At 43.1% G+C, this 27,269-nt stretch overlaps 1 protein-coding gene across 3 annotated transcripts; it reads left to right on the forward strand.

Moving 5' to 3' along the window:
• The first annotated feature begins 3,576 nt into the window (after positions 1-3,576).
• Positions 3,577-26,974, forward strand: LOC309711364 (uncharacterized protein). 3 transcript variants are annotated; one of them, XM_082541636.1, is made up of 6 exons: positions 3,577-3,819; positions 19,095-19,236; positions 19,690-20,137; positions 20,433-20,675; positions 20,806-21,053; positions 22,443-26,974. In XM_082541636.1, the coding sequence occupies exons 2-6, from the start codon at positions 19,103-19,105 to the stop codon at positions 24,688-24,690; spliced, it is 3,321 nt and encodes a 1,106-aa protein (XP_082397762.1). In that variant the 5' UTR covers positions 3,577-3,819; positions 19,095-19,102; the 3' UTR covers positions 24,691-26,974. The 3 variants fall into 3 exon arrangements, with proteins under 3 accessions (XP_082397762.1, XP_082397763.1, XP_082397764.1); XM_082541637.1 differs by lacking the exon at positions 3,577-3,819 and adding an exon at positions 12,397-12,444; XM_082541638.1 differs by lacking the exon at positions 3,577-3,819 and adding an exon at positions 16,471-17,375.
• Positions 26,975-27,269: the final 295 nt, after the last annotated feature.

Genomic DNA, 27,269 nt, shown 5'->3' on the forward strand with positions numbered 1-27,269 from the left:
TTAAATGATTGAAATGGTTACACTTCTGAATGCGCCACAGAAATAACAGTTGACCCAGAAAACTGAGACACAAGACTGGATTATATGCCTAAACAGGTCAGGTGGAAGAGGTACCGTTTGGACCCTCGTTATAACAAATGTGCCTGTTTCAGCAGGAAGAAGGTTTAGAAACAATTTGGCTCAGGATTGGTTCACACTTGCACACAGCTGTCATGTTTGTGTACGTATCTGACCTGTTTAGGTGTCTCAAGCTGAAGAACAGCAGGGTGATTCTTAGAAATCCCCTGTCACAGGTGTACAGATTTATTTTCTGCTTTACAGTTTGTGGAAACATTACTGTTCTCTGTATGCTGCTGGTAAGTATTTCTATGTCTTCAGACTTTCTTATTGGTTGGCTTATATATATACTACACTGGCAATCCACTCATCTGCCTTGACAAACATATGAACTTAAGTGACATCTCATTTTCAATCCATAGGCTTTAATATGATGTTGGTCGAAGGCTCCACAAGGTTTAGTGTTTATGGGAATTTGGGATTATTTTTCCAGATGTGATCTGAGGTCTGACACTGATATTGAATGTAAAGACCTGGAATGGCTTGCGGTCTCTGCTCTGTCTACCTCTGTCTCTGCCCCCCCTCCACCAAACATTTACATTTGGCACAAAAGCCATAAAGAGCCCATTCCATGAAGCTCTCTACACACCATTATTGTGATAATCTGAAGGCCACATGGGGTTTGGATCTGTAGTGATTGACTGCAGAAAGTAGTGACCTCTGTGCTATCCCCATCAGCATCGACTCACCCCACTCTGTGGTATTACATGGCCTCATTCTTACACAGATGTTTGTCTGCATACCTAGCTGCTTAATTCTATACACCTGTACTGAAGTGATTGGAACATCTCAATTCAATAATTTGAACAGGTGAGTGAATACTTTTGACAATATAGAGTAAAACACGTTTAAAGAATTTGTTGCATTTGTTGCCAGGTCAGACTTGAAAGGATATTTTTAGTAACAAGGACTTTTAGTACACTGATACAAAGATGAAATTAATAAAATTAGTTAACGTCGTATTAATTAAATGACACCACAAACCTGGAAAAAAACTTATGAGTGGGAAAAAATACACGTGTAACCACCCACATGTTCTGCCATTTTGTTATTTGATAAACTAACACAATAAAACAGCAGTAATCTTAGCAAACAACTTCATTAAAGAAACATTTGATTTGAATCAAGAAATACTGTACATACACAGCAGTTATAACTTAGTGAAGACTCCTTCACATTAAATCAGTTTTTATTGTAGAAATCGTGATAAAGCCTGTTTGTCTGGTCATCAGTTTGTGTTGCCCTTCTGTAGTTTTCTGTCATCAGCAGCAGGATGATCTGAGGATCCCATTACAGGTGGAGCGGACTCCTGCTGCTGTCTGACCTCACTGAAACCTGACCCGAGAGCAGCACCAATACCTGGTCTGTAACTTCAGTATGTATAGAGAGTTCAGTAAGATGTGTAGGAAGTACATGGTCACATGAGCAGCCCAGCAAACAAGTCATTGGACAGTTCTGGTGATGCCATCAGTCTTTAGTCAAAGTCAAAGTCAAAGTCAACTTTATTGTCAATTCTGCCACATGTACAGGACATACAGAGAATAGAAACTTCGTTACTCTCAATCCCTAGATAAAATAGAAAATATGTCAACAGTGTATTTTGTTGAGTCACACTACACGGCACTGAGCCTTGCAGCCTTATTTCGGTCATCTCAGGTGGCCTTGAAGTATAAATAGTTGTTTACAAACCTTTATTAGTCTAAACAGCAGGAAGTTTCCCATAAATAATGAAGAAATGAGATGTTGTGGACTCTATAATGCTTTCAACAAGTTAATAACTAGAAATGTGGTAACATCACTAGAAATAAATCACACAGGGCTGTAAACAAACAGACAGTTTATCCAGATCATATAAACCACTAAATCTAGAGGTGACACAAAAGGTGAGGTGGGTGGACAACGTCAACAAATAAAGCCCCATCAGAGTATATGTTAAATATTGAAACCTCCCAAATATTTCACAGGAATTGACCTCATAGACCATAAAAGGTGAATGTAGACACTATTAAGTCACCCATCCACCTTGGAAAGCCCAGGTTTTCATGGCCAAATGTCATGAAGGAAAACTGTTTATTCTCAAACTGGTTGGTGAGGCAGGGTGGAGGGAGAGGTCATTGCTAGGTGACCTTGCTAGGTGACTGCAGTTGGTTTGGCTGCTAACAAACTTGTCTTTAAACATTTGGCAGCTACTGTACAGGCAGTACTGAAAACACTGGAAGTAAAACACTGGATCTTTTGAAATGTGTTGACTGAGTGCTGACAGTAGCAAGGCACATCTTTTATTTTGAAGATCATGTTCTGTTTCTGGTTTGCTACAGGTGACTGTAGCAATTTAATACCGATCACAAGGATGTTTTTGGTGACATATCCTCTTTATGATTTATTCTGCCTGGCAAGGGCCAGGAACTACTCACCAACCAGCTAGGAAGAGTACATTTTTCTCAGTTGACTGGTGGTTTCCAGATGGTTACCTACCAGTCTGTGGCATTTGCATAGATATGACAATCATTTAAAGCAGTCACACCCTTACCTTTAGGCCTGACCAAGTTAACTCAAGCATGAGTTGTGAAAAGATATGTCACTTCACTGTTGTTATGAAGCAGGAACACTCCACAGAAACCTTTTTTTATCAGGTTGTAAACTTTTGTTAGTCTGTTTATTTCCACCATTTGACCTTAGAACTGAAGAAGCTTCTCGGATGAGAGGTGAAACGTATCCAAGTAACTTAAAGAAGTCCAGACGCTTTTCTTTGCAAGCTCCTTTGACTACGATGACCTGGATGACTGAGAACCTTCACAGACATATCTGTTTATTTCTGTTGTAAAGCTGAACATTTTAATGTGGGAACCTTGGTGAAACTCCTGTATTGCCTTTATTTTTTAGTTGCAGCCAACAAACTGCTATTATGGAGGAAACTGGAATCTTTTCCCACTTAGCAGCTTTTAAATTAATTGGGTAATGGCACAGTCTCCTTTAGCTTTCATTCCCACAAACTTGACACCTTTTTTAAAGCTAGAACCAATTTTGTAAAGCAGGACAGTTTCACTTCCAAGTACTCCAACTGTCAGGAAGACAGTTAACCCAGCTTTTCCCACGGGAGCCTGGATGCCTGCAATCTGATATGGAGAGGTGTTTCAGACTCTTTGAGCTGATTGGCTGATTGCCAGGCGGCGTGAGAAATCTCTGGAGGAGTAAATGTGCATGTTACAGCTGTTAAAGATTCAAAAACCATTTGGTTTCTGATTGGTTAACACTTGCAAACAGCTGTCCTGTTTGTCTATGCAGCTGCACCTGTTAATTAAAAATCCATTTCGATTGTGCACAATTCATGTCACTTCTCCGTATTTCCATGCAGCCGGCTGCTCCTGTCCTGTTTCTCGTTGCCTCACCCTGAAACTAAATTTAGAGCTCTGGATCTGTTAGCGTATGATGTAAAAATAGCAAAGAAGGGAAGCCTTCTCACCACAGAGCAGAGACACGGGACACACTGAGTGTACGCTGGTAAAAGTTAAAAGCAGAAACGAACTGAAAACAGAGAGAGAGAGAGTAAGACAGGAACCACTGAAGCTGCTGTAAAGTGTAGAGACAGACAGGCGCAGACACTGACAGTCAGTAGTGAACACAAACTGTGGTCCACATTAATGCAGAGTTACATGTAAGAGGGGATTTAAATAAAACATCTGAGACACAGAAAGACTTCAGGTAAGTTGGGATTGTTATTTTTAATTTTACATTTGTTGAACTTCCTGTATATTGTAATGAATTAGTCACTCATATAATTCATTTCAATTAGATTGTTGAAGAAAAAAAATACTAAAGATACCGAATGAAGAAAGCTACATTACATGTCTGTGTGCATCTGTAAGTTAGGGCTAGACTATAACACAGAGGCTCAAGGCTCAAATACTGCTAGAAGCATAAAACACTTATCTTGGACATGCCACTGGTCAAGTTGCACTGTGGGTAATGTAGGCTCCCAGGGTTAACTGCTTGGACTGTCAAGTCTTACAATAACAAAAGTATTACATTAATAAAAGCAAAACTTAAAAGACATTTTTAACCCTCTCAGGTCTACATCACCATTGGTGATGACCCAAACCTGAACTCTAACCCTGGGCAGTCAGATTATGTAATTAAAGCTTGTTTTTTATGAATTTCTTCTCTCAGGTCTCATCAATTAGGGATCAAGGAGAACAACCATTTTCACAAACATTAAAAACTTTTCCAGAATAGTCTGTTTACCTTTCTCCAAATGTGGGACAGGATTAGCACCTGATGACTTAGACCTCAGAGAAATAATTTCCACCCACTAACAGAAAACTGTAATAAATGCATTATTTGAAAGACCTAATTTGAGCATATTTGACATATGCTCAAATTAAAAACCCAACATTATCCGTTAATAAGTTAATGTTCCTGAATGCAAAAAGTAACAAAAGGCAACTTTGGTCAGACGTTGATCTAATCTTTACAATAACGACTAAAAGTAAGATTTGAATCCTCTCAAGCCCAGGAGCTCTGATTGTCAGTCCAAGCTTTATTCTTATTTCCTTTTTTGCTTTTCTAACTTTTCTGATTCCTGTACTGTGCTTCAATAAAGCAACATCTTTCATCAGGTACAGAATATGAGAGAAGTTTGCCTTCAGGTCTTTTGAAGACATTGTGAAAGTGTTTATTAGCACCACTACAAAGCATGTGTCATGGTCAGTGTTGGGTAAGTTACTTTAAAATAGTAACTTAGTTACATTACTAGTTACTTCTCTCAAAAGTAACTCAGTTACTTCAAGTTACTCGTTACTTTCCCTAGTAACTAGTTACTAGGGAAAGTAACTTTGGTTTTACTCAGAATTCTCTTGTTAATGTGTTTCTTCCATAACTTTGCCAGTCTTCTAGCTTGCTTACTTGCCACAAGTGCACTGTGCCACCTACCAATAGAAAGGAAAAGATAATGTGCATATTTCCACGAGAGAAATCCCACGCCTAGACCGTCATTGACTGCTGCCATGATTCTAGCCTACGTCACAGCGTCATGTGTGCCTTTTACATCCAACACAAAAACTGCAGTCGTGGTGCGTTCGATTGTACTCAGAACTCGGAAATTCTGCCTTCTGAATAGGAAGATGTAGGTAACACCAGACTGCAGATGAGCTGCATACAGAGCTGGACTGGGACAAAAAATTGTCCCGGGCATTTTGACCATTATAGGAAAAATCATAAAGCCTTTGAATGAAAATAAACACTGTTGTGACAGTGATGTTCACTGTTTTGATGGTATATATGCATCAATCTATCAATCGTTTGTTGTAAGATTCAGTTAATTATTTTTTAAAAGCTAGACATTTTAAATGAGAATAAGAAAGAAAAGTATTTCTTTGTGCCCCCCTCTCCCCGTTAATGCCCTACATGCCCCCCTGGCCACACTTTGCTAGACCCGCCCCTGCACAGTTACCAGCTGTCAGCTACCTAAAAAAGGATCCTGGTGTTATTTGTCTCTCAGAAACAGTTCATAACTTCCCTTCAACTCATTCCTGTCACCTAAAAGGTAAACCTGTTTCTCCATCACCTGTTCAGCTCTGATGATCCAGTAAGGACATCTCCTGGTTTCATCTTCATGTTTCCCTCTCACCACATATACAAACCATATCATGACCAGCAGCTTTTTTGCAGCTGTGGCTCCAGCAAACATCAGCTGATACTAGAAATTAATATTAAATAAATTCTAACAACAGCTGATCAAGCTTAAACGTGCTGCTGTTGTTTAGCGCGACATCCGCTGGTTTCCTCTTTCGGCGCAAAGTGGGCGATAAACAAACAAGAGAGCCGATCAGCTGATCACTGATCAGTTTTCATGATTGAAGTAGAAACGGGAGAGGGAGGGGGGAGGATGAGAGAAGAAGAGGCAGCTGTGCAGCAAAGACACAGAATAACTCCAGCTTTGTGCCTTTTTCATTGTAGCTGAAGTCCGGGGCAAACTGTTCCTTTTCACCTCAATAAGAAACGTGTAATATTTTCTCTGAATACCAGACGGGACGGTTGGCAACTCTAATAACTTATGAACAAAATAAAGTTCAACATCATTAACTTCATAGCACCCACCCAGCTGTATAGAAACTCCGTCATGCTAGCTAGCACGCAGTATGGAAAAAGTCAGAATAACGAAAACAAACTCCACCTAAACTTGGTTCATATCTGACCCAGAGAGACTGCAGGTCATAACTTCTTACCTGAAGTTCAGTTCACACTTGGACCGGCGGCCGCCTCGGGTCTCTTTTCCTTCTGCGTCCCTTTTCCTTCATCCACCTGCTGGCTTCCACCATTTGCTAATGTTACTGAATCTGTGGAAGCTCCGCGATAGCCACCACACGAAGTAACGAGTAACGACCCTATCTAAATCCCAGTAACGACTAACGCGTTCCTGATTTTGGCATAATAACTAGTTACCATGCTCGTTACCACAATAATAACGTAGTTACTGTAACGCGTTACTTAATAACGCGTTAGTCCCAACACTGGTCATGGTGCTATGGTTTTGTGTTTTTGAACTTGGATTCTCTTTTAATGAACTTAAGTTTTGGTTTGTTTGGTTAGTGTTTGGATTTTTGGTTTCTTTTGATCTCTTTTGTGAGTTTTAATTGATGTGATATTAAGTCTTTGTTTCCATTTTTTACTTTATGATTATTATAGTGCTGCGTTTAAGTTATTGTCATATCTTTTCTTCTGATTTATGTACTGAGCTGTCATGGTCCTGGGCCATGTGGGCCCAGTATTCTTAGTTCTTTGTATTTCTGTATTTCGTTCCTTATTTAGGCCATGTCTTCTGAGTTGCCCTGCTGTGTCGTGTTTTCCCTTCATGGCTCTCTCCCCCCTGTGTGCCCTCTATGTATTGATGAGCCCTCGTCTCCCTTTGTGGTTGTTTCATGTTTCCCCAGCCCGTTATGTCTGTGTTTTCCCCGTGCTCTCTCTCCTCCTGTCGGAACCTCTGTGCCTCTACATGTCATGTTCAGTTCACCCCGCCCTGTCTCGTTATGATTATCAGTGTCACCTGTGTTCCCCGTGTGTGCCCACTTTCCTCGTTTACCCTCTGTGTATTTCTGTCTGAGTCTCCCTCTGTTCGGCGTCGTGTTCTCCCTCATGCTGTGTGTGATTCCCCCGTGTTTCCTGGTGAGCTTTACGTTAGTTTTTCCCAGTTTAGTTTTGTATCTCCCATTATCTTTTGTCAGCAATAAAGCTGCTTTTTGAGTTCATCCCCGTGTGTGTGAGTTTTGCATTTTGGGTCCTCCTCCTGCCTGCCACACAGCCGAGCCATGACAGAAGAACACGACCACGATATGGACCCAGCAGTTCACAACCCCTCCGCGGACCTCCAGTACGATCTGACCATGTCAGACCCAGCGGACAGTTCGGACGAGATTGGGGAGGAGCTGCAACGGCTCTGCCGGCTCATGACGCGCATCTGTGGGTGCACGGACCCCAGAGTGGTGTCCACCGGGTTGGCGGCCATTGACGCAATCCTTCAGCAAGCGCCACAGCTCCGGCGGTTTCCCCAGCTTTTTGAGGCGTTCGACTCTCTGGCCCCCCTGAAGGAGGAGCTTCGCGCCCGCACGCTGGCCCAGAGGGTGTTAAACGCCGCCTCCGCACCTACGACTCCGACCCACAAACGGTTGTCGTTGCCGCTGCCTCGCGAGCCGGAGGCAGTCAGAGTAGGGACTCTGAGGCTCACCGCTGCACCGCCATCAACTCACAGTTCGTCTCCGCCACTGTCAAGCTACATAGCCCAGCGCACCGAGATGGTGGAGGCCACAGATTTCGACGACGATGAGCGACAGCAGGTATTGCTAGCTTTACGGGAGGACGAGCTTCGTTGGAAGCCCTGGCTCATTTCAGAGGAGGAACTCACACCTGTTGCACCGCATCGGACCAGCCGCTCGCCCTCCCCACACTGCTCAGACTTTACTTCGCCTGCCTCTTTTCTGGCAAGGATGTGGGCGGACGACGAGGAGATCGCCGCCACACCACCCTCTGCTTCGGTGGCTCCAGCATCCATCGTACACACTTCCAGAAAGAACCGGCGTCAGCGCCGCCGTCGCGCACTGCTACGTCCTGTCTCGCCCTCCACGAAGCGTCCCGCGGACGCTGTGGGGGTCCTGGACGTCGATCACGAGGGGCAGCAGCACGCCGCAGGCGCACAGCTAGTGGAAGAGTTCGGGAGGGAGCCGTGGCTCGCTCCTGATCATGACGAGCGCTCTTTCCGGGGGACTCGACTGGCTCTTGGGGGTCCCCGGAGTTGCCAGGGACTTCCACCGCTCACCCCGCCCGCTTCCACGGATAGAAAGAAGTGGCACTCTCGCCGCCGGCACCCTGAGCCTGCCATTTCTCGGACAGTTTTTTCTGAGCCTGCTCCTTTTCCTGCTCGTGTTTCTCCTCCCAGGTCAGTTCAGTTAGCTCCCTCGCAGCCACCCTCAGTTCAGTTAGCTCCCTCGCAGCCACCCTCAGTTCAGTTAGCTCCCTCGCAGCCACCCTCAGTTCAGTTAGCTCCCTCGCAGCCACCCTCAGTTCAGTCTCCAGTAGCTCCAGTGCCGCCTGTAGCGCAGGCCCCAGTAGCTCCAGTGCCGCCTGTAGCGCAGGCCCCAGTAGCTCCAGTGCCGCCTGTAGCGCAGGCCCCAGTAGCTCCAGTGCCGCCTGTAGCGCAGGCCCCAGTAGCTCCAGTGCCGCCTGTAGCGCAGGCCCCAGTAGCTCCAGTGCCGCCTGTAGCGCAGGCTCCAGTAGCTCCTGTAGCCCAGTCCCCGATAGCAGTACGGTCCGCTGGTCAGCTTAACATCCAGCCAGGGGTCTCAAATCTCTCTGGCTCTGCATCAGCTCCTGCTGGGAGCTCGGATGAGCTCATCCAGGACTCCGCGGCTCCCACGCCGCCATCTACCTCGTCAGCTGGAGGGTCCGAGGGGCCCGTTCAGCCTCCTGTCTCCGCTGGAGGGTCCGAGGGGCCCGTTCAGCAACCTTCCTCGTCAGCTGGGGGTTCAGGAGAACCGCACCAGCCTCATGCCACGTCAGCTGGAGGGTCCGAGGGGCCCGTTCAGCCTCCTGTCTCCGCTGGCGGGTCCGAGGGGCCCGTTCAGCCTCCTGTCTCCGCTGGAGGGTCCGAGGGGCCCGTTCAGCCTCCTGTCTCCGCTGGAGGGTCCGAGGGGCCCGTTCAGCACCATGCCACATCAGCTGGAGGGCCCGACGTGCCCATCCAGCCACCTTCTGCTACGCCTGGTCCAGCCTGTGCTTCGTCAGCTGCAGCCTCAGAGCCTTCGTCTGCTGCAGCCTCAGAGCCTTCGTCAGCTGCAGCCTCAGAGCCTTCGTCTGCTGCAGCCTCAGAGCCTTCGTCTGCTGCAGCCCCAGAGCCTTCGTCTGCTGCAGCCCCAGAGCCTTCGTCTGCTGCAGCCCCAGAGCCTTCGTCTGCTGCAGCCCCAGAGTCTTCGTCTGCTGCAGCCTCAGAGTCTTCGTCTGCTGCAGCCTCCGAGTCTTCGTCTGGTCCAGCCTCCGAGTCTTCGTCTGGTCCAGCCTCCGAGTCTTCGTCTGGTCCAGCCTCCGAGTCTTCAGCCTCGCCTGCCGCAGCTCCGGCCTGTGCCTCGTCTGCCGCAGCTCCGGCCTGTGCCTCGTCTGCCGCAGCTTCGGCCTGTGCTTCGTCTGGTCCTGTGCCCACCGGGCCATGGCCAGCACGCCTGACACTGGAGAGCCGCCGCTGCCTTCCGCGCGGCCGGCCCCCTGAACTGCTCCGTCGTCTCCTCCGCCGCCGCCGCTGCCTTCCGCGCGGCCGGCCCCCTGAACTGCTCCGTCGTCTCCTCCGCCGCCGCCGCTGCCTTCCGCGCGGCCGGCCCTCTGAACTGCTCCGTCGTCTCCTCCGCCGCCGCCGCTGCCTTCCGCGCGGCCGGCCCCCTGAACTGCTCCGTCGTCTCCTCCGCCGCCGCCGCTGCCTTCCGCGCGGCCGGCCCTCTGAACTGCTCCGTCGTCTCCTCCGCCGCCGCCGCTGCCTTCCGCACGGCCGGCCTCCGGACCAGCTCTGCCACCTGTGCCACCCGCCTGGTCGGCCCCCCGACCGTGTGACCCGTGAACTCTTGTTCCTGTGGGCTCTGGGTCGGCCCCCTGAACTTTATTTTGACTATGGTCGTGTGCTCCCGTGTTTTCTGTTGTTTATTTTGTTTCCCGTTCTGGTCCCTCCGTCCTGGTCCCCCGCCTCCCGCCCTGGGTGGGTTGTTTTCTGTTTTTGTTTTTGTTTCTCGGGTTTGGGCTGTCGGGAGCCAGCCCTTTGGGGGGGGGGGGGGGGGGGTGATGTCATGGTCCTGGGCCATGTGGGCCCAGTATTCTTAGTTCTTTGTATTTCTGTATTTCGTTCCTTATTTAGGCCATGTCTTCTGAGTTGCCCTGCTGTGTCGTTCCCTAAGTGTTTTCCCTTCATGGCTCTCTCCCCCCTGTGTGCCCTCTATGTATTGATGAGCCCTCGTCTCCCTTTGTGGTTGTTTCATGTTTCCCCAGCCCGTTATGTCTGTGTTTTCCCCGTGCTCTCTCTCCTCCTGTCGGAACCTCTGTGCCTCTACATGTCATGTTCAGTTCACCCCGCCCTGTCTCGTTATGATTATCAGTGTCACCTGTGTTCCCCGTGTGTGCCCACTTTCCTCGTTTACCCTCTGTGTATTTCTGTCTGAGTCTCCCTCTGTTCGGCGTCGTGTTCTCCCTCATGCTGTGTGTGATTCCCCCGTGTTTCCTGGTGAGCTTTACGTTAGTTTTTCCCAGTTTAGTTTTGTATCTCCCATTATCTTTTGTCAGCAATAAAGCTGCTTTTTGAGTTCATCCCCGTGTGTGTGAGTTTTGCATTTTGGGTCCTCCTCCTGCCTGCCACACAGCCGAGCCATGACACTGAGCAATTGTAGTACTGTGTTAATACCTTTGTCCCCCGGTGTTCTTTTCTCACTGACATGTCTGTGTTAGTTCTCTGTTGGTTATTTCCTGTTTTACTTTGAAAGTCCTTTATGTGCCATGTGTCATTTTTATTTCCTGTCTAGCTTTCCCCCTGTTTCCCTGATTCTCTTCGCCTGTTGATGGTTGCTTTTTTTTATGCTCCCTCCTGTTTCTTGTGGTGTAATTAGTCCACCGTTCATGTTAAGTCCCTTTTTTTGTCTTTGCTGATTCGCGGTTCTCTCTTGTGCTGTACTTTTCACAATTCTGTGTGATTTTCTGTGTTTCTGAATTTCTGTATCATTATCCTTTAGACTTAGTTTATATTTAACTTTTTTATCAGCCATTAAAGCTCCCTTTTTGTTACTTTGTCCTGCATTTGGGTCCTCATATCTGCACTGCACCAGTTGTGGCAGGATTACTTTACTAACCAAGCAATTTTGTTGACAAAACCTAAAAGTTCAACACAAAAGTTTAGTCAGGACAGGAGCACTCAGAAACCTGTGTGTTCTCATACCCCCGCATCCTCCAACTTACAAAGAAAAATGAAAACTGTTAACCACTTCCTCAGACTCCGAGGAGAGGACGGATAACAGTTTTAACTTTATGTGTCAAAAATAAAGAGAGATATGCATCTTTAGCCTAGATAATCATAGCTGATACTTGCAATCTGTGGTATGTTTGGAAAGGTTTCATTTCATTTATATTTGTAACCCTTCCAGGCCTGTAGTCATTTGTTTTCTTGAGTTTATTGTCATTTGATTCTTGTTAAGTGTCCGATGGGGAAATCCTGAACACTGAGGTGGTGAAGGAGATGTGAGGTCATTTTCTAATTTTAGTTCACCATTAGTCTGTTAAGTATGCTTCATTTATTTACACAGACACTGCTAAGTCCAGAGTCAGTTTTCCAAGCAGACACAGATTAAAGGCGGGGACCTTTCTGAGTTCACTGTAACTCTGACTCTGGTTGTCCATATTATTGTAGTTTATCAAAGTATCATATACATATCCTGTGTATAATTTGACTGATTATTTCTAGAAAATGTTGAGAATCTTCATTTTATTTAAATAGTGAAAGCCTCTCTCTATTTTTGAATCATAATGAACTGAAGAGTACAAACCATTGACTGACAGCAAAGGCATTAACATATACACATTTTCAGATTAAAATGAACAAACTGACATTATTATTATGTTTAAATGACACAGAATCTCCATCTTTCCTGAATCAGTGCTGTGATGTTTTGTTGTTGTCGCTCCTTGAAGAAGAGCTGAGTTTAATTTTAGAGCATAAGTGGTGGTCTGGTGTCACAGTTACATGAGCCAGTATTCAACAAGACGCGACACTGAGAACTGGACCAAAGCTGGGCTCAAAACTGTGTTGAACTATCGGTATGTATCTAAGAGGAGACTGGGTGGTGATTACTTTTTAAGTACCAATTTAAAATGTTGGAACGGTTTCATATCGAATACCGTTTCTGAATTCAATACGGAATGAAAGTATGTTTATCTAGATAAGCTCAGTGGTGTATTAGTAACTTAATTTACTGATTACTCAAAACTGGAAACATATTTTGAAAAGCCATACAGAGAAAACAAGGTAAAGAATGGACATTTGGTGTGTTGTGTTTATAGGCTGCAAATGTTGTGCTACATTTCTGGGTTGTATTGTGTTTGTGTACTGTGGGAATTGTGATGATCTTCTGAATAGGTTCACTACTTCAAAGTTTAGTCTATGTCTTTGAAATTATTGCAGTATAACTTGGGAAAACAGTAAAGTGTCAAATTAATCAGTCAAACTGAAAAACCAAACTAAACTTCAAGGAATACAGTCAAGGTAGACAATATGACATCTGAACTAAGAAATAAAAACCTGGAAAGGATATTTTAATAATTCGTTTTAATAATAAATGTTGTAATGAATAACCAAATGATGCTCCATGGTGCAGTTGTTAACATATTTACCTTACACTCCAAAGATCTCCATTTTGAGACCAGATAGAAATCTGTGTCTCAGTATCTCGCAAGACCCCACAAGAAAGTTAATAACAATAATCTATGTAACATTTTTCATTTTGAGGCGCATTGTTCCAAGAATGTGCAGCATACGTCTAATTTTTTTTTCCTGCAATCTTGAATAACTAATGACACTTAAAGTCAGAAGTAGCCCATGATGTACTTTAGGAAGAAGTAAAAGAATCAACAGATCTCTGGTGATTCTTTACCAGCACACCAAAAAAAAAAAGCCCCATTTTCAACACAGGTGCCTTTGCAAGAGACAAAACCTTTTAAGGAACTCAATTTCCTGCATCAGTTTCCAGTGGATAAATCAGGGTCTAAATGAGGAATACAGACATCCAATTCCAGTCTGGCATGTACACATTCTTCCTACCGCTGTCGCATTATTGTTATTATTAAATCCTTTATAGTCTCATTGAAATTTAGATCTATTTTTAGAGACGTGTACAACAAACAGTCCAAATATTGAGACAAACAGCTACACTGATCACAAATCAAGAAAAACATATGCAAAACTAGTTGCAGATAGACAAATATAACCTTTTAAAATGTTCCAGTTGAATCACAGAATGCAGTTTCATAGTTTTTTGTAGCTCGTTACATTTATTGGCTGCAAATTATTTCCAGTTTTTCCAAGTTCAGTATGAACAGCAAGTACAGCTAATGTTAAATGTCCTGTGACCTGATGCTGTAAGTACTCACTTTAAATTCAAACAAGAAGTAGAGGTCTTCTATTTGCTAGGGAGCATTGTCACACTTTTCCATATAACATACAGAGGAGTAAGAAAATACCTGTGATGAGTCATAATGTACTTCTACAAATAATATTTTGATGCATGCTCAGTCATCCACGTAAGTAAATCCCAAAAGGTTGATTCTGTTAATCTGGACGTAACATTTTCAGTAGGAGAAACATTTCGTCACTCATCCAAATTACTTTTTCCGTCTCAGCTGACTGCCACTGAATGAACAACCTCACAGCCCACTGTTCATTCAGTGGGCTGGTTTCAGTTATTAACAGTGTTGGGAAGGTTACTTTTAAAATGTATTCCATTACAGAATACAGAATACATGCCCCAAAATGTATTCTGTAACCTATTCCGTTACGTTACTCAATGACAGTAACGTATTCTGAATACTTTGGATTACTTAATATATTGTGGCGAGTTCAGACAAGGAGGAGACGGAGGTATCGTTTGGTCTTGCTTCCCGTGAGCTAGCCAGGGAGCACAGCCGTTTATTACATTTGCAGAAGAACACACTGCCACTAGCTAACTGCTCAGCGCGGCAACCACAACACACATAGGGCGCCCTCTGACCCCAGAAGGACACACCGTCGCAGCGAGAGGGCGTCACCCGTCACCATGGCAACATACACAAAACATAACTGTACAAGCAGAACCCCGAACAGCCCAGACCCGCTACAATATTATCATGCTTTTTACAACAACGTGAATGTACTATTGCTGTGTGATTTATTACTATTACTGAAGGTCCGCGACTCCGAACTGTAGTAAAGGGACCTCTGACTAATGCTGGGCTCACACTGTGCGATTTTTGGCCCATTTTGAGCCGATTTTTGAGTCGTGTGATCGTTTTGGTGATCGGCCCGATTTTGGCCTTCATCGTGCGTCGTGCATCGTGTAGTATACGTGGGGTAACGAGAAGCGATTGACACCTCACGACCAGCTCCCGATCATCAATCGCTTGGTCGTGAGGGTGTCACCGCAGTTTGCCACACTGCGCACGCGCAAACACAAATGTCAGCGAAAAAGACGGCGTAGCACGGCAGTGCAGCGTGTGATCTGGACACAAGCGATGGAGGCACAACCTGTAGAACCATCCTTTCGATGTGGCCTCACAAAATTATCACGACCACAACAACCGTGAAAATAGTTGGATCGACACTGCTGCTCAATCACAGCTGCCTGACCAATGTTTTTCATTAGCAATTTAGCAAAGTTGATGGTGGTGGTGTGTCTGTGTGAATGAAAGACGGAGAGGGAGAGCGAGCGACAGAATTTCTGTTATAACCTTCATTTTTATGGACGCACAGTGTGAGCACTCAGGTCGCATCAGAGCATCGGGCCGTATAGTGTGAGACCCTGCATCGTGACCTATGAACTTCTAACCCCTGCGAGTCAATCGTACAGTTTGAGCAGGAGCTGAATCGCGCGACTGAAAAAATCGCACAGTGTAAGCCCAGCATAATACGGCGGGGTCCCTGTCGGCTGGTAGCCGAAAAATAGCTCTACTTTGTTGTGTGGGTCAACTTTTCTTGCGACAGACAGAGAGAGGCGTTGAAAGGCTGCTCCAACGGAACTTGTTGTTTTCGGAGGAAAACACGAACACAGTGTACAGTCGAGTCTTAATAGCTTACTTACAACTGGGCTCGTCAGGCACTCTTCTTGGCTGCAGTGGTTATTATTATATTTACATGCTTCCAGCTCCCGTTTTTGCTCGATGACTGCTCGTACCTTTCCACTCCCCTTTTTCTCCCTCCTCGCGCTCACAGACACATAACGTGTATGGCAGTCCATTCTCCCAGCAGCACGGACTACACTGAACATGATGCTACATTCTTTAGAGCAGTGGTTCTTAACCTTGTTGGAGGTACCGAACCCCACCAGTTTCATATGCGCATTCACCGAACCCCTCTTTAGTGAATTTTTTTTTTTTTTCAAATTCAAGACATAGATATGTTTTTTTACTGGTGCACAAAATGAGCCGTACATGAACATCACCTTGTTCAAAGAACAAAACCAACACAATGCATGAACTTACAACAAATTACATACCTGCAAATCAGTGTGACTTCTGCTGTTGCCTTTGAGAGACCAGTTCAGATATGCGTGGCTTCACCTTGGCAAGTGCCAGTCTCATGTCATTTTCACAGAAAAGTCTGTTCCTTTTCTTCGTTTTTATGTCCAGCATCGTCGAAAAGGATTGCTCGCAAAGATATGTTGTAACAAATGGTATAAAAAAATCCAGGGCTTTCTTAGCAATAATTGGATACTTGTCCATTTGTGGACACCAAAACGTTGAGAGTGTTGTTGTTCTGAAGAGTTGCTGTTGAACCTGGCTCTGCTGAATTTCAATGATTTCGTCAAGGTATTCATCATTGACATCTGCTGTCTCAACAGCAAACGTGAACGGCTGTCTCACCCATGCTGGATATGACTCTCTTGTAGGGAAATATCTGTCGAGAGACTTTGCAAGCTCATCTAAGTGCGTTGCAATTGTTTGCTTCAGTTCCGTGGATACAGAAACATCTCCGATTCCAGACACATCTTCGACCTTACTTACACAGTTGTCCAGAAGGGGGAAGTTTGCAAAGTTGTTGTTCTCTGTTCGTCGTTTCCATAACGTTAGCTTTTTTGAAAAGCCTTCAGGTGTTCTTCCGCTTCTATGATATTGACTCCACCACCCTGCATCTGCTGATTGAGATGATTGAGAGCTGCGAATATATCAGCCATGTACGCTAAAATGAGAATGAACTCAGGATTTTTGAAGCAATCTGCATGACAGTGTTGGTGCTCTTGCAAAAACAGGGCTAATTCCACACGCATGGCAAAAACACGATTCAGCACCTGTCCCCGGGATAACCACCGAACATTAGAATGGTACAGAAGTACCTCGAATTCAGAGCCCATTTCTTTACACAGCTCACTGAAGATGCGGTGCCTCAGAGCACTATTTCGCACATAGTTCACACATTCCACCACGGTTTTTAATACTTCTGCCATTTTTGGAGGCAAGGTTTTTGTTGCCAATGCATGCCTGTGCAAAATACAATGAGTCACAATGATGTGTGGTGCATCGGCTTTTACTAGCGCACCAAAACCAGAGTTTCTTCCCAGCATGACGGGAGCTCCATCTGTACAAACTGCAGAAACCATGTCCCATGAAAGATTGTTGTCTCCGAAGAAGTCATCCACAAGCTTCTTCACATCGGCTGCCTTAGTTGTTGTTGTAAGAGGCTTACAAAATAAAAAATCTTCTTTTATCATGTCATCTTTCACATAGCGCACAAAAACAGTAAGCTGGCTTAGATTAGCAACGTCTGTGCTCTCATCGAGCTGAAGGCTGAATTTTGCCGGGCTTGAAATCAGATCGGCGACTACTTGAGCCAAGATGTCTTTACTCATGTCTTCTATTCTGTCGCTGACGGTGTCATTTGAAAGAGGAATTTGTGATAATTTACCTTCGGCCGCTGTTCCGAGTATCAGATTTGCCATCTTTAACGCGGCTGGTTTCACGAGTGTTTCACCAATGGTGTGTGGCTTGCCCTGCTTTGCGATCAGGTAAGCAACTTCGTACGATGCTGTGAGGATCGGTTTGTTAACGGGTACAAATCCAAGAGCAGGCAGAGTGGGCCTTTCATCGAATCTGGCTCTCTTCACCTTGAATTCAGCAAGTGTTGTGTTCTTGTATTCCCCGTCTCCATGCAGCTTCAAGAAGTGTTCCTTTAGTTTTGCCGGTGCGAGACTAGAGTTGCTCAACTTGGCGTTGCAAATCATGCAGATAGGACGCTCACTCCCATCACGTTCCGTGATACATGTAAATCCATACTGTACATATTCGTCCAACCACTTTCTTTTTTTGCCCGACATAGTTAGTATGGATTAAAATGTTTAAAAAAAAAATCACGCGATGTACTACCACGACATTCACATGTTGACTACTGCGCGCGCTACATTCCCCGCAGGCCTGATTGGCCAAGCAGTGTAGCATGATCGTCTGCAGCCAGTGATGGCCAGAAGGGGGCGTGTCATCACAAATTTACAAGATAATTCGGGCGTGGCTGGACCTCTGCGACCTCCGCAGTGGAGGCTCTGCCGAACCCCTGAGACCGACTCACCGAACCCCTAGGGTTCGATCGAACCCAGGTTAAGAACCACTGCTTTAGAGCTATGCTTGTAGCATTCTGCCTGTTAGCTTAGCACAACAACAACAACAACGAAAAGGCGCTCTCTCACCCAGGAAACACACAGTCGCAGAGAGAGAGAGCGTCGCCCTGTAACCATGGCAACCGTAACGCTGCCGCCTGGAACAAAAGAACGTAGCTGTCAAACAAAACCCAAACAGTCCTGACCCGCGACAAAATGAAACAGGAAAGTACCGCAGTGTAATCCATTTATTTCAACAAAGTAACTGTATTCTGAATACCACCTTTTTAAACGGTAACTGTAACGGAATACAGTTACTCATATTTTGTATTCTAAATACGTAACGGCGGTACATGTATTCCGTTACTCCCCAACACTGGTTATTAAGCAAATGTACTGTTTATAGGGTTTGAGAAACCTGCAGTCAGCTGAGACTGAAGAAGTCATTTGGATGAGGGACGAAACATTTCTCCCACTGAAAACGCTACATTCAGATGAACAGAATAAAAAAAAATATCAACCTTTTGGGTTCTACAGATATAGAAACATGCATGCCTGCAGCATCTCCACAATCAAGCACAGACAAAATTGTTGATTGTGCAATCATCGAGTTGTTCATGAGAAACAAGATTTGTTTCTAAACAAAAAATCCATTCTTCATCATTTTTCTTGAAAGCTGTTCCACTTTTTTCCCCCCCTCATGGCAGGTCTGCCACAAACGTCATTTTAAATCAACAAATGGAATTTTTTTTTACTCCACACTCATGGGAGTCATACTTTTGATTGTTGTTGTCAGTATTTTCTTTGGCTATGAGTTTTGACCAAAGACCAGGCTGCTTCAACTTAGCTGAGGGTTTGCCTGACATGGACCAAATAACAGACACATTGTAGCATATGGACCACATTTGGCTCACAAAGTTGCTGAAACCACTGTCAAGCCTATAGTTCACAAGTTTTGGGTTACATTTGGTCTATTCAACATTTTTTCCAGTGCTGTAGCTGACCAGGCCTTAAGAATTAGAGATTGGATCCTAATGTTTCTGTCATTTGGGGAAAAAAAACTCTAAAGGCTTCTTATGGTTGTTTTATCATTATTATTATTATTATTATTATTATTATTTCTACATCTCTCAGGTAACAAGATGTTGTCTACAAAGGGGGAGCAGAGAACATTCAGCAATGGGCGTCTGAGAGACCAGTGGGAGAAGAGAGCCCAGAGCATCGCCGACGACAACAAAAAAGAGGAACAATGGAAGCAGAAAAGTTCCACCAATCTGTGAGAATAAACCTTTTTTTTTGTACAATGTAAAGAAAATGTTGAAAATTTGAAAATGCAGCTATAAAGATTTTCAGATTTTTATCTTATAATTTATTTCCCAATTTATTATCACATTATTCTACGAATTCCTGAATCACCTCCATCATTCAAAGACAACAGTAAAATCAAACTTTAATGTCAATAGATAACTGGTCCAAAGGTACTTGTTTATGGAGCTTGGGCTGACTTGAAAAGACGCAGAAGTTTGTTTCTGGTCAAACATTTTTAAAAAGTAAGTTTTACATAAAATACATTTTAATTTTCACAAATCATTTAATTAATAATTTGAGACCAGCCTGTAATCGCCAGCCAGGAGGTTTGGTCCTTGGTCCACAGCTGATGAATGTTTCTGTACCTAAGATCTGTATTCATATACACTGATCCAGCGTGTTTTTTTGTTTTAATCTGCAGGCTACTCTCAAAATGGAACTATCACTGGCTGGTTGCTAATGGAGACAAGATGAAAGATGGCATGAGTGAGTTTAAGAGGGTCACAAGTGGTGCAGCTGAAGCAGAAAAAAACAAGCCCAGAATTCGATTCAAAGTTGTCCCTCCTCCTCCCAAACCCAAAGCCGAGCCTCCTCCTCCACCACCTCCTCCGAGAAGGTCAACATCACCCAGACTTCGAAGGCAAAAGCGCAAAGTAGAGGTTGATGCATTTCGAATTTGCTGGAAGGACTCCTGGATGAGCTTGAAGCCACCAAAGTATCTTTTTCTGAAAGCCCAAGAGTTGCAAACCAGAATTCTAGGGTTCACAACCATAGAGCTAACTAAGAACAGCAAGTACAAAGCAAAGGGAAGCGGACTGAAGGGTGAATGGATGTTTCCTGCTCATAAGTGGAATCAATCCTGGAAACAGGTACAAACACTAAAATTTAATATTGCCTGCAGTTTTTGAGGTCTGGGAAATATTTTGGGTACAGTCCTGACTACACGACATAGCTTGATAGAAGGAACTTCCAAGGTGCCATACATGTAAAAGTGCCTAAAACACCCAAACAGGGTCAGAAGAAAAATAAACAAAACAAATCGTTAAATATCCTTCAAGGGACAAGTCACCTGATCTTAATCAAACAGAGTTTGCTGTTCAGTTAACATCCTGTTCAGATTTTGTAGATAACTTTGCAGTGTTGTCTTGTTTTTCTTGTTTCCAGGTGAAGAGTCCAGGCCAGGTGGAGCTTTCTGAGACAAAACAGTTTCACTGGGATATTCTATTTCAAAGAGAGAACGTTTGTAAGGTTGCGATAGAAACATATTCTCTTCCTGTTTGGGCTGGTACCTGGAAGATCATGAACTTTCCCTTCAGGCAGGAGAAAAAGGACTGGGATAATATCTGGACTGACTACCAACAAAACCTAACCAACAACTTTGATCAAATACAACAGCTAGAGGAGGAGGTGGGGATCATTACAATGACTGTTGTATTGTTGATTTCTGCTCTTTATGGTTTGGCCAGATGCTACATGAGCACTGAATCAGATAAACACTTATTAATATTTGTATTACCACTCTTGAATCATCAAACAGGATGAACCCTTTGACTGGGAGGATTCATGGAAAATGTCTGGAGCAGATTTTGAAACAAACGACTTCACAGATGATGAGACGCTAAGTGAGAGTTCCTTCAGTGCGGACGCTGAAGTTATGATGACTATAACTGATGTGTGCGTACCAGGATGGAGCAAATCCTGGCTACTGTCAGCAGCTCCTCCAGAGGAAGGTGAAGAACGGCAGAAAAGCTGGAGCACTTGCTGGGGATATAAGCAGCAGCTCAGGTGAGTTACCACTGTGTTCTGCACCTGATGCTAAACATAAAAGGGCTATATTTGTAATAAGATTCATGAAGACTTGTTATCTTGCGTTATGATAAGGCAACTTGATAGTTTGTAAAACTCCACAAAAAACACAGACCTTCAAACAGGCACATTTTTCTACACCTGATGCTTTCTGGCTAACATTCACACGCTGATGAATGCATCAAAGAGCAACTTGGGGTTCCGTTTCTTGCCCAAGGCAAGCAGACTGGAGTAGCCAGGGATCAAACCACCAATCTTCCAGTTAGTAGAGGGCCTGCTCTAATTCTTGCTCTACCTAGGTTTGAAAGCTTTTGTTCCCTAATAAATGAAATGGTCATCTAAAAACAATTTTTCATTTACTCAGGTTATCTTTGTCAACTATCACAATTTGTCAAACAGGCAAAAAATAAACTTTGTTTAGTGGTTTCTTGTTTCCTGTTTTATTGTGAAAGTCTATGTCTCATGTGAGCGTGTTCAGTTTACCTCCCTTGTCTCGTCTCGTTAATCACTCCCAGCTGTGTCCCCCACCTGTCTGTAATCTCCCTGTGTTTCTCTGAGTGTTTTTAGGTCGTGTTTTCTGTCATTGTAGTGGCTGGTCTGTCTGTGTATCCACCATGCTTCATGATGTCCGTCGTCATTTACCTCTGCTCATCCTCCTTCATGTTCAGGTCCTGGTTTGTGTTCAGTAGTTTAGTTGTTCTCAGTTTAAATAGTTTTCAGTCCCTTTTGCTGTTTCTCCATTTGCATTTTGTGTTCAATAAACCACCTCACCTTCACTACTGCAATTAGATCCTCCTTTATTATTTCCCCACGGCTCACTCCACTCGCCGTGACACAAACAGAAACAAAACAGCTACAAAACCCCTCTGTTTTGGAGTTGCATGTCTTTCTTGGTTGTTTTTGTGATCTTCCCAAAGATGGACCTGATGAGCAAATCAGCTCAAATGTCTTCAGATTCAATTCAATTCAGCTCAGTTTTATTTATATAGCGCTAAATCACAAAATCAGTCCCCTCAAGTAGCTTTGTATTATACGGTAGACCTTACAATAATACATGCAGAGACCGGTTGGGGAAGGAAGACAGGATAAAAGACATGCTGTGGACGAGAGCTGGAGATTAATAACAACTATGAATCAGTGCAGAGAGGTCTATTAACATATAGTGAGTGAGAAATGTGAATGCATGGGAATCTCCCAGCAGCATCCCCCTTTTGCAGCATAACAAAGGGAGGATTCGGGGTCACCTGATCCAGGCCTAACTGATTCAGCCCTAGCCTGAATCACACATGGTTTACTATTTCTACTGTTATATTTCTATGAAAAGTTCTTCTTCATGTCCATTTAACCAAACCGTGATTTCATCCACAGGTGGTGCAAAGCTTCTGTAAACTCCAATCATCAACACAGTGCCATGCTGGAGAGAAAACGCAAAGCTACAAACTTCCTCTTCACATCAGAGTTGGACGAGGAGATGACAGACACCACTGAGTGGATGGAGGCCTGGAAGGCTCCAAGAGGATGGTTTAAGGTAGAGGAGGAGGAAACAGAGGAGGAGGGGGAAGCAGAGGAAATATATGTCAAAGGGGAGGAGGATGATGAAGGAGTGAATAATGAGGACAGAGATATGGATGAGGAAGAGGAGGATGGAAATCTGGATGGTGTGGAGGAGGATGAAGGAGTTGAAGAGGAGGAAGCTTTCAATAAAAATAATGTGGACAAAAAACTAGAAAAGGAGAGAAAAATAGAAATAGTTATAGAAAAGAAAGAAAAAGCCCTTAACAAGAAGGCTGAAGATGATGAGGAAGAAGATGAAGGAGTGGATGAAAATGAGGAGGAGGCGGAAGAAGAGTATGAAGATACTGACAACAAGAAGGAGGGCAAGGAAGAAGACAATGAAGAGGAACAGGATGAAGATGGTGGAAGGGAGGATGGAAACAAAAAAGGCAATCAAAAAGATGACAATGAAACAGATAACGATGAGGAGGAGAAAGAAGAGGAGGAGGTGGAGGAAGGGGATGAAAAAACTAAGGTAGAGAAGCAGGAAAAAGACACAAATGAAAATGATGAGGGTGAAGTAGAAGAGGAAGAGCAGGACAGTGAATTGAATGAAGATGAAAGGGATGACAAAGTGGAAAAGCTGAATGAGGAAGGCACAGACGAAGAAGAGGAAGTGAATGCAGAAATAAAGGAAGAAGAGGAGGAGGAAGACATAGAAGATGAGGAAGAGGAGAACAAGAATGGCATAAATGAGGAGAAAGGAAACCATGATGGTGGCAGGGATGAAGATGCAGAGGTAGATGAGGAAGAGGAGGAAGATGAAGATTATAATAACAATGATGATGAAACAAATGTATGTGAAAAAGAAAAATACAAAGAGATGGACAAGAAAGATAAAGGTGGAGAAGAAGAAGAAGAAGAGGAGGAAGAAGAAGAATCAAAAGAAGGAAAAGAAGAAGAAGCAAAAGAAAAAGAAGAAGATGAAGATGAAGAAGAAGCAAAAGAAGGTGAGGAAGAAGAAGAAGAAGAGGAAGAAGAAGAAGAAGCAAAAGAAAAAGAAGAAGATGAAGATGAAGAAGAAGAAGAAGCAAAAGAAGGAGAGGAAGAAGAAGAAGAAGAAGAAGAAGCAAAAGAAAAAGAAGAAGATGAAGAAGAAGAAGCAAAAGAAAAAGAAGAAGATGAAGATGAAGAAGAAGAAGCAAAAGAAGGAGAGGAGGAAGAAGAAGAAGAAGAAGAAGAAGAAGAAGAAGAAGACGAAGAAGAAGAAGAAGAAAAGGGAGAGGGTGGTGGGGATGAAAAAAATGAAACAGAAAGAAATAAGAGTAGTAGGGTTAATGTAGATAAGGAGGAAGATGAAAAAGATGAAGATGATGACAAAGCTGATGAAGATGAAGAAGAGGATGATGTGCAAAAGAATGAAGGCAATAATGTAGATAGCGAGGATGAAGAAGAAGAGAAGGAAGAAGAGGATGAAGCAGACAACGACCAGGAGAGTGATGAGGATGGTAAAGACAGAGAGGAGAATGAAAATGTTGACGAGGAGGAAGGTGGTGTAATATTTGAGAAAGATGAAGAAGAAATTAAAGAGAATGACAAAAAAGCTGACCATCACAAGGATGAGGAAGAGGAGGAGGAGGATGAAGAGAAGGAGGCTGGTGAGAAAGAAAATGAAGCAGAGGTTATAGTAGAGAAAAACACAGAAGAAGAAAAGAAGGTGAAGAAGTCACAGAAAAGAATGAAACATAAGCCCAATGTCCCGCTCCATCTGCAGTTCCACAAACTGAACGCCTGCTTTCTCTCCTGGAAGCAGTCATGGATGGTGGCAGTAGCTCACAGAGGAGGTTGTGATGCTGAGGATGAGGCTTACGAAGAGGGTGAGGAATCGGAATTGAGAGCTTGGAAGGACTCATGGAGGATTTGTCGCTATAGAAAGCCAGATGATGATGACGTGGTGTGTTTCTCTATGGAGCACCGGAGTCAGCGGTATATGGGACTGACGCATGAAGAAGACAGCATGCCAAACAGTGAGTGGACTCTGAGCTGGAAAATGAACAAAGAAAAAGATGAAGATGCTGAAGAAGAAGAAGAAGAAGAAGAAGAAGAAGAAGAAGAAAGTTAAAATTTTCTGAGAGGGTAAATTAGAAGTGCAGGGTATTATTTATACCTGATATGAACTAAATGTGTCAAAAGCTGGGATTGTCATGTCTTATTTCAGATGCTGACCAGAGATACTTTTAATCCAAACTTCTGTTCTGCATGTTTACGTTTAGGCTAGGCTACTGGAAAACTGCAAAAAGATATTTATTTCAACTGTTGATGCCATCAACAACCTCACATGCCCAGAAGGAAGTAACTAATACAGTTAGCAACATGTCTGTGTTTACTTTAGGTCAGATTTGAAAACTACTGATGAGTCGTGATTTTTTTTTTCTTTCTTTACGCTTCTTATATAGTTTGGTGCTGTTTTGTGATCCTTCTTGCTTGAGTGAATGTCAACAATGAAAAGTACAAAGTTAGCATGACAATTAACGGTAGCTATGCAAGCTAGCCAACTCTCAGTCGGTAAAAACAATAGCATTTACATAAGCCCGGAAATCCACAGTTCATTATCAGTGGCTTTCAGCAAGAGTTCTCCAGGTTTTCTTAAGGTCTTTGAGAGTTTTTCTTTTCAGTCATTTTCAGTCCATTCCTTTTCCTTCCCATTTTCAGAGAAATTATTTTTTGTTGTGTATTTGTTAAGCATGAGCCACTTAACACTGGCCACCTAACTCAATGGATAAAAGAGTGTAACCTATGCATAACAACTGAGCAAAGAACCAGTTTTAAAGCATTATTTTACAAAGTTTTTTGTTACAAAGACACATAATTTAATAAAACTCATGAAACAGTATTTCTGCACAAAACAAACAATTATTAATGGAAAACATGGCTTATATTGACATGGTGTGCAGAGTGTCCTTAACAACTTTGAGGAAACTGATCAAATGGAGGACAAAGAAGGTGCAGAAAATGAAAACAATATGTAACAGTATCTTTATCCAGTGTCCTGCATCTGGCATTTGATTCATCTCCTGTTTCCCAAAGTCCCATCAGAAGTGGTCTCAGTGGAAAGGTGGCTGTCAAGAAGCCATTCATACAGAGGGGAGACAGGGAGAGAGGCTGAGAAGTGCCAAATTACACAAGTACTGGACTAAAAATGCAGTGGTTGAAACAAAGATAAAGTGGTTGACAGCTTAAGAAGAATGTAGGAAAGGAGCCAAATGCCAGTTGGCCTCTTTACACTCAGCATTCGATGCTAAACTAATTTGATAAGTACACTCAGGGAGGATATCCTCCAGAAAGGCCAGCATAAATTTCACAATTTAACTTTTAAAAAAGTTATCCAGATCAAAAGCATAAAATGTTATGGGTTCTTCACTTGCTGATGCTCCAGAGCATCATTTGATTAAACTTTATAAAATCTTCATCTTTGACACTAGAAATTTGATATTAAAAATGATAACATACAAGGAAGTGTCCTGCTATAAGATTACATATTATTATTTTCACGTTTACAGTTATAGCTGCTTTTTCATCCTGTGTTACTAAATTTCTGCTAACTGCCTTCTACTGCTAGACTGTTTGTGTCATTAGACACCAAAGCTCTGAGGGTGTTGTGAAGATGTACAATTTACCCCACATCAAAACATAAAAATCAATAGCCAAGCAGTGAGCAGCTAATGGCTGTAATTGGTTAACACAATGTACTGACGGGGTAAAATATGAAGCACTTTAAGAGAGGTGACTGAGGTTTGTCTGATTTTTAAAGTAAGAAAATGTCATATTGGTGTTGTGTAGATGGAAGAGGCTGTGCAGAGATCAGTCTTAAACATTTATATGGTGATGTGCGTCTTTACTGCACTCTTTTATGATACAGTGAAGATCAAACTGCAACTTTTATTAAAGTTATAAACTGTGAATTTTACAGAAAAAAACTGCGTGTTTGTTTTCGCACAACTTATTCACACTTAATAGCACTACATAAGCACATTTTCAGTATTTTAGTTTCTTCCTGAGAGTGAGCGGTCAAGACTGATGTCAGTCTGCTTCATGTGTGCAGATCAAAATCTCTGTCTTTAGAAATTGAAATAAGTTTATCCAAAGTATTTTGAGAAATCATTAAAAGTAAAAAAAGAAAGAAAGAAAGAAAGAAAGAAAGAAAGAAAGAAAGAAAGAAAGAAAGAAAGAAAGAAAGAAAGAAAGAAAGAAAGGAAGGAAAAGAGAGACCCAAACTGAGTTCTAGTGTGGATTTAAATTGGATCTTGGATTTAAATTCAAATTCAAATTCAAATTCAAAATTTATTTGTCACATACACAGTACGATATGCAGTGAAATACTTAGACAACTGCTCGTGACCTAAAGAAAAAACGACTATGAATAGGATAGGAAATAAATAGGAAAATTAAAATGAAGGGTAAATTTCACTAGGAAAGAATAAATAAAATATAAAAATTAAAGTTAAAAATAAAATAACTGTACAACAAAATACACAATACACAAACACACAATATAGAAATGTATAAGAATATATGAAGAAATATAGAACAACAACAGCAGCTGTACAAGTACTAAATGGTAATTAAGAAATATAATGTCCAGGGTTGTGCAATCCACATGTGTAAGTGTCTTGTGCAGTGCAAATATGCTTAAAGTGATTT

Source organism: Aulonocara stuartgranti (genome assembly GCF_965226115.1).
Source record: "Aulonocara stuartgranti genome assembly, chromosome: 7".
In the NCBI taxonomy this organism is placed as follows: domain Eukaryota; kingdom Metazoa; phylum Chordata; class Actinopteri; order Cichliformes; family Cichlidae; genus Aulonocara; species Aulonocara stuartgranti.

Coding starts and splice junctions, on each gene's coding strand:
- LOC309711364 (XM_082541636.1), top strand. CDS start 19,103: ATGTTGTCTACAAAGGGGGAGCAGAGAACATTCAGCAATGGGCGTCTG. Junction 20,676..20,805: donor TACAACAGCTAGAGGAGGAG/GTGGGGATCATT, acceptor ATCATCAAACAG/GATGAACCCTTTGACTGGGA. Junction 21,054..22,442: donor GGATATAAGCAGCAGCTCAG/GTGAGTTACCAC, acceptor TTTCATCCACAG/GTGGTGCAAAGCTTCTGTAA.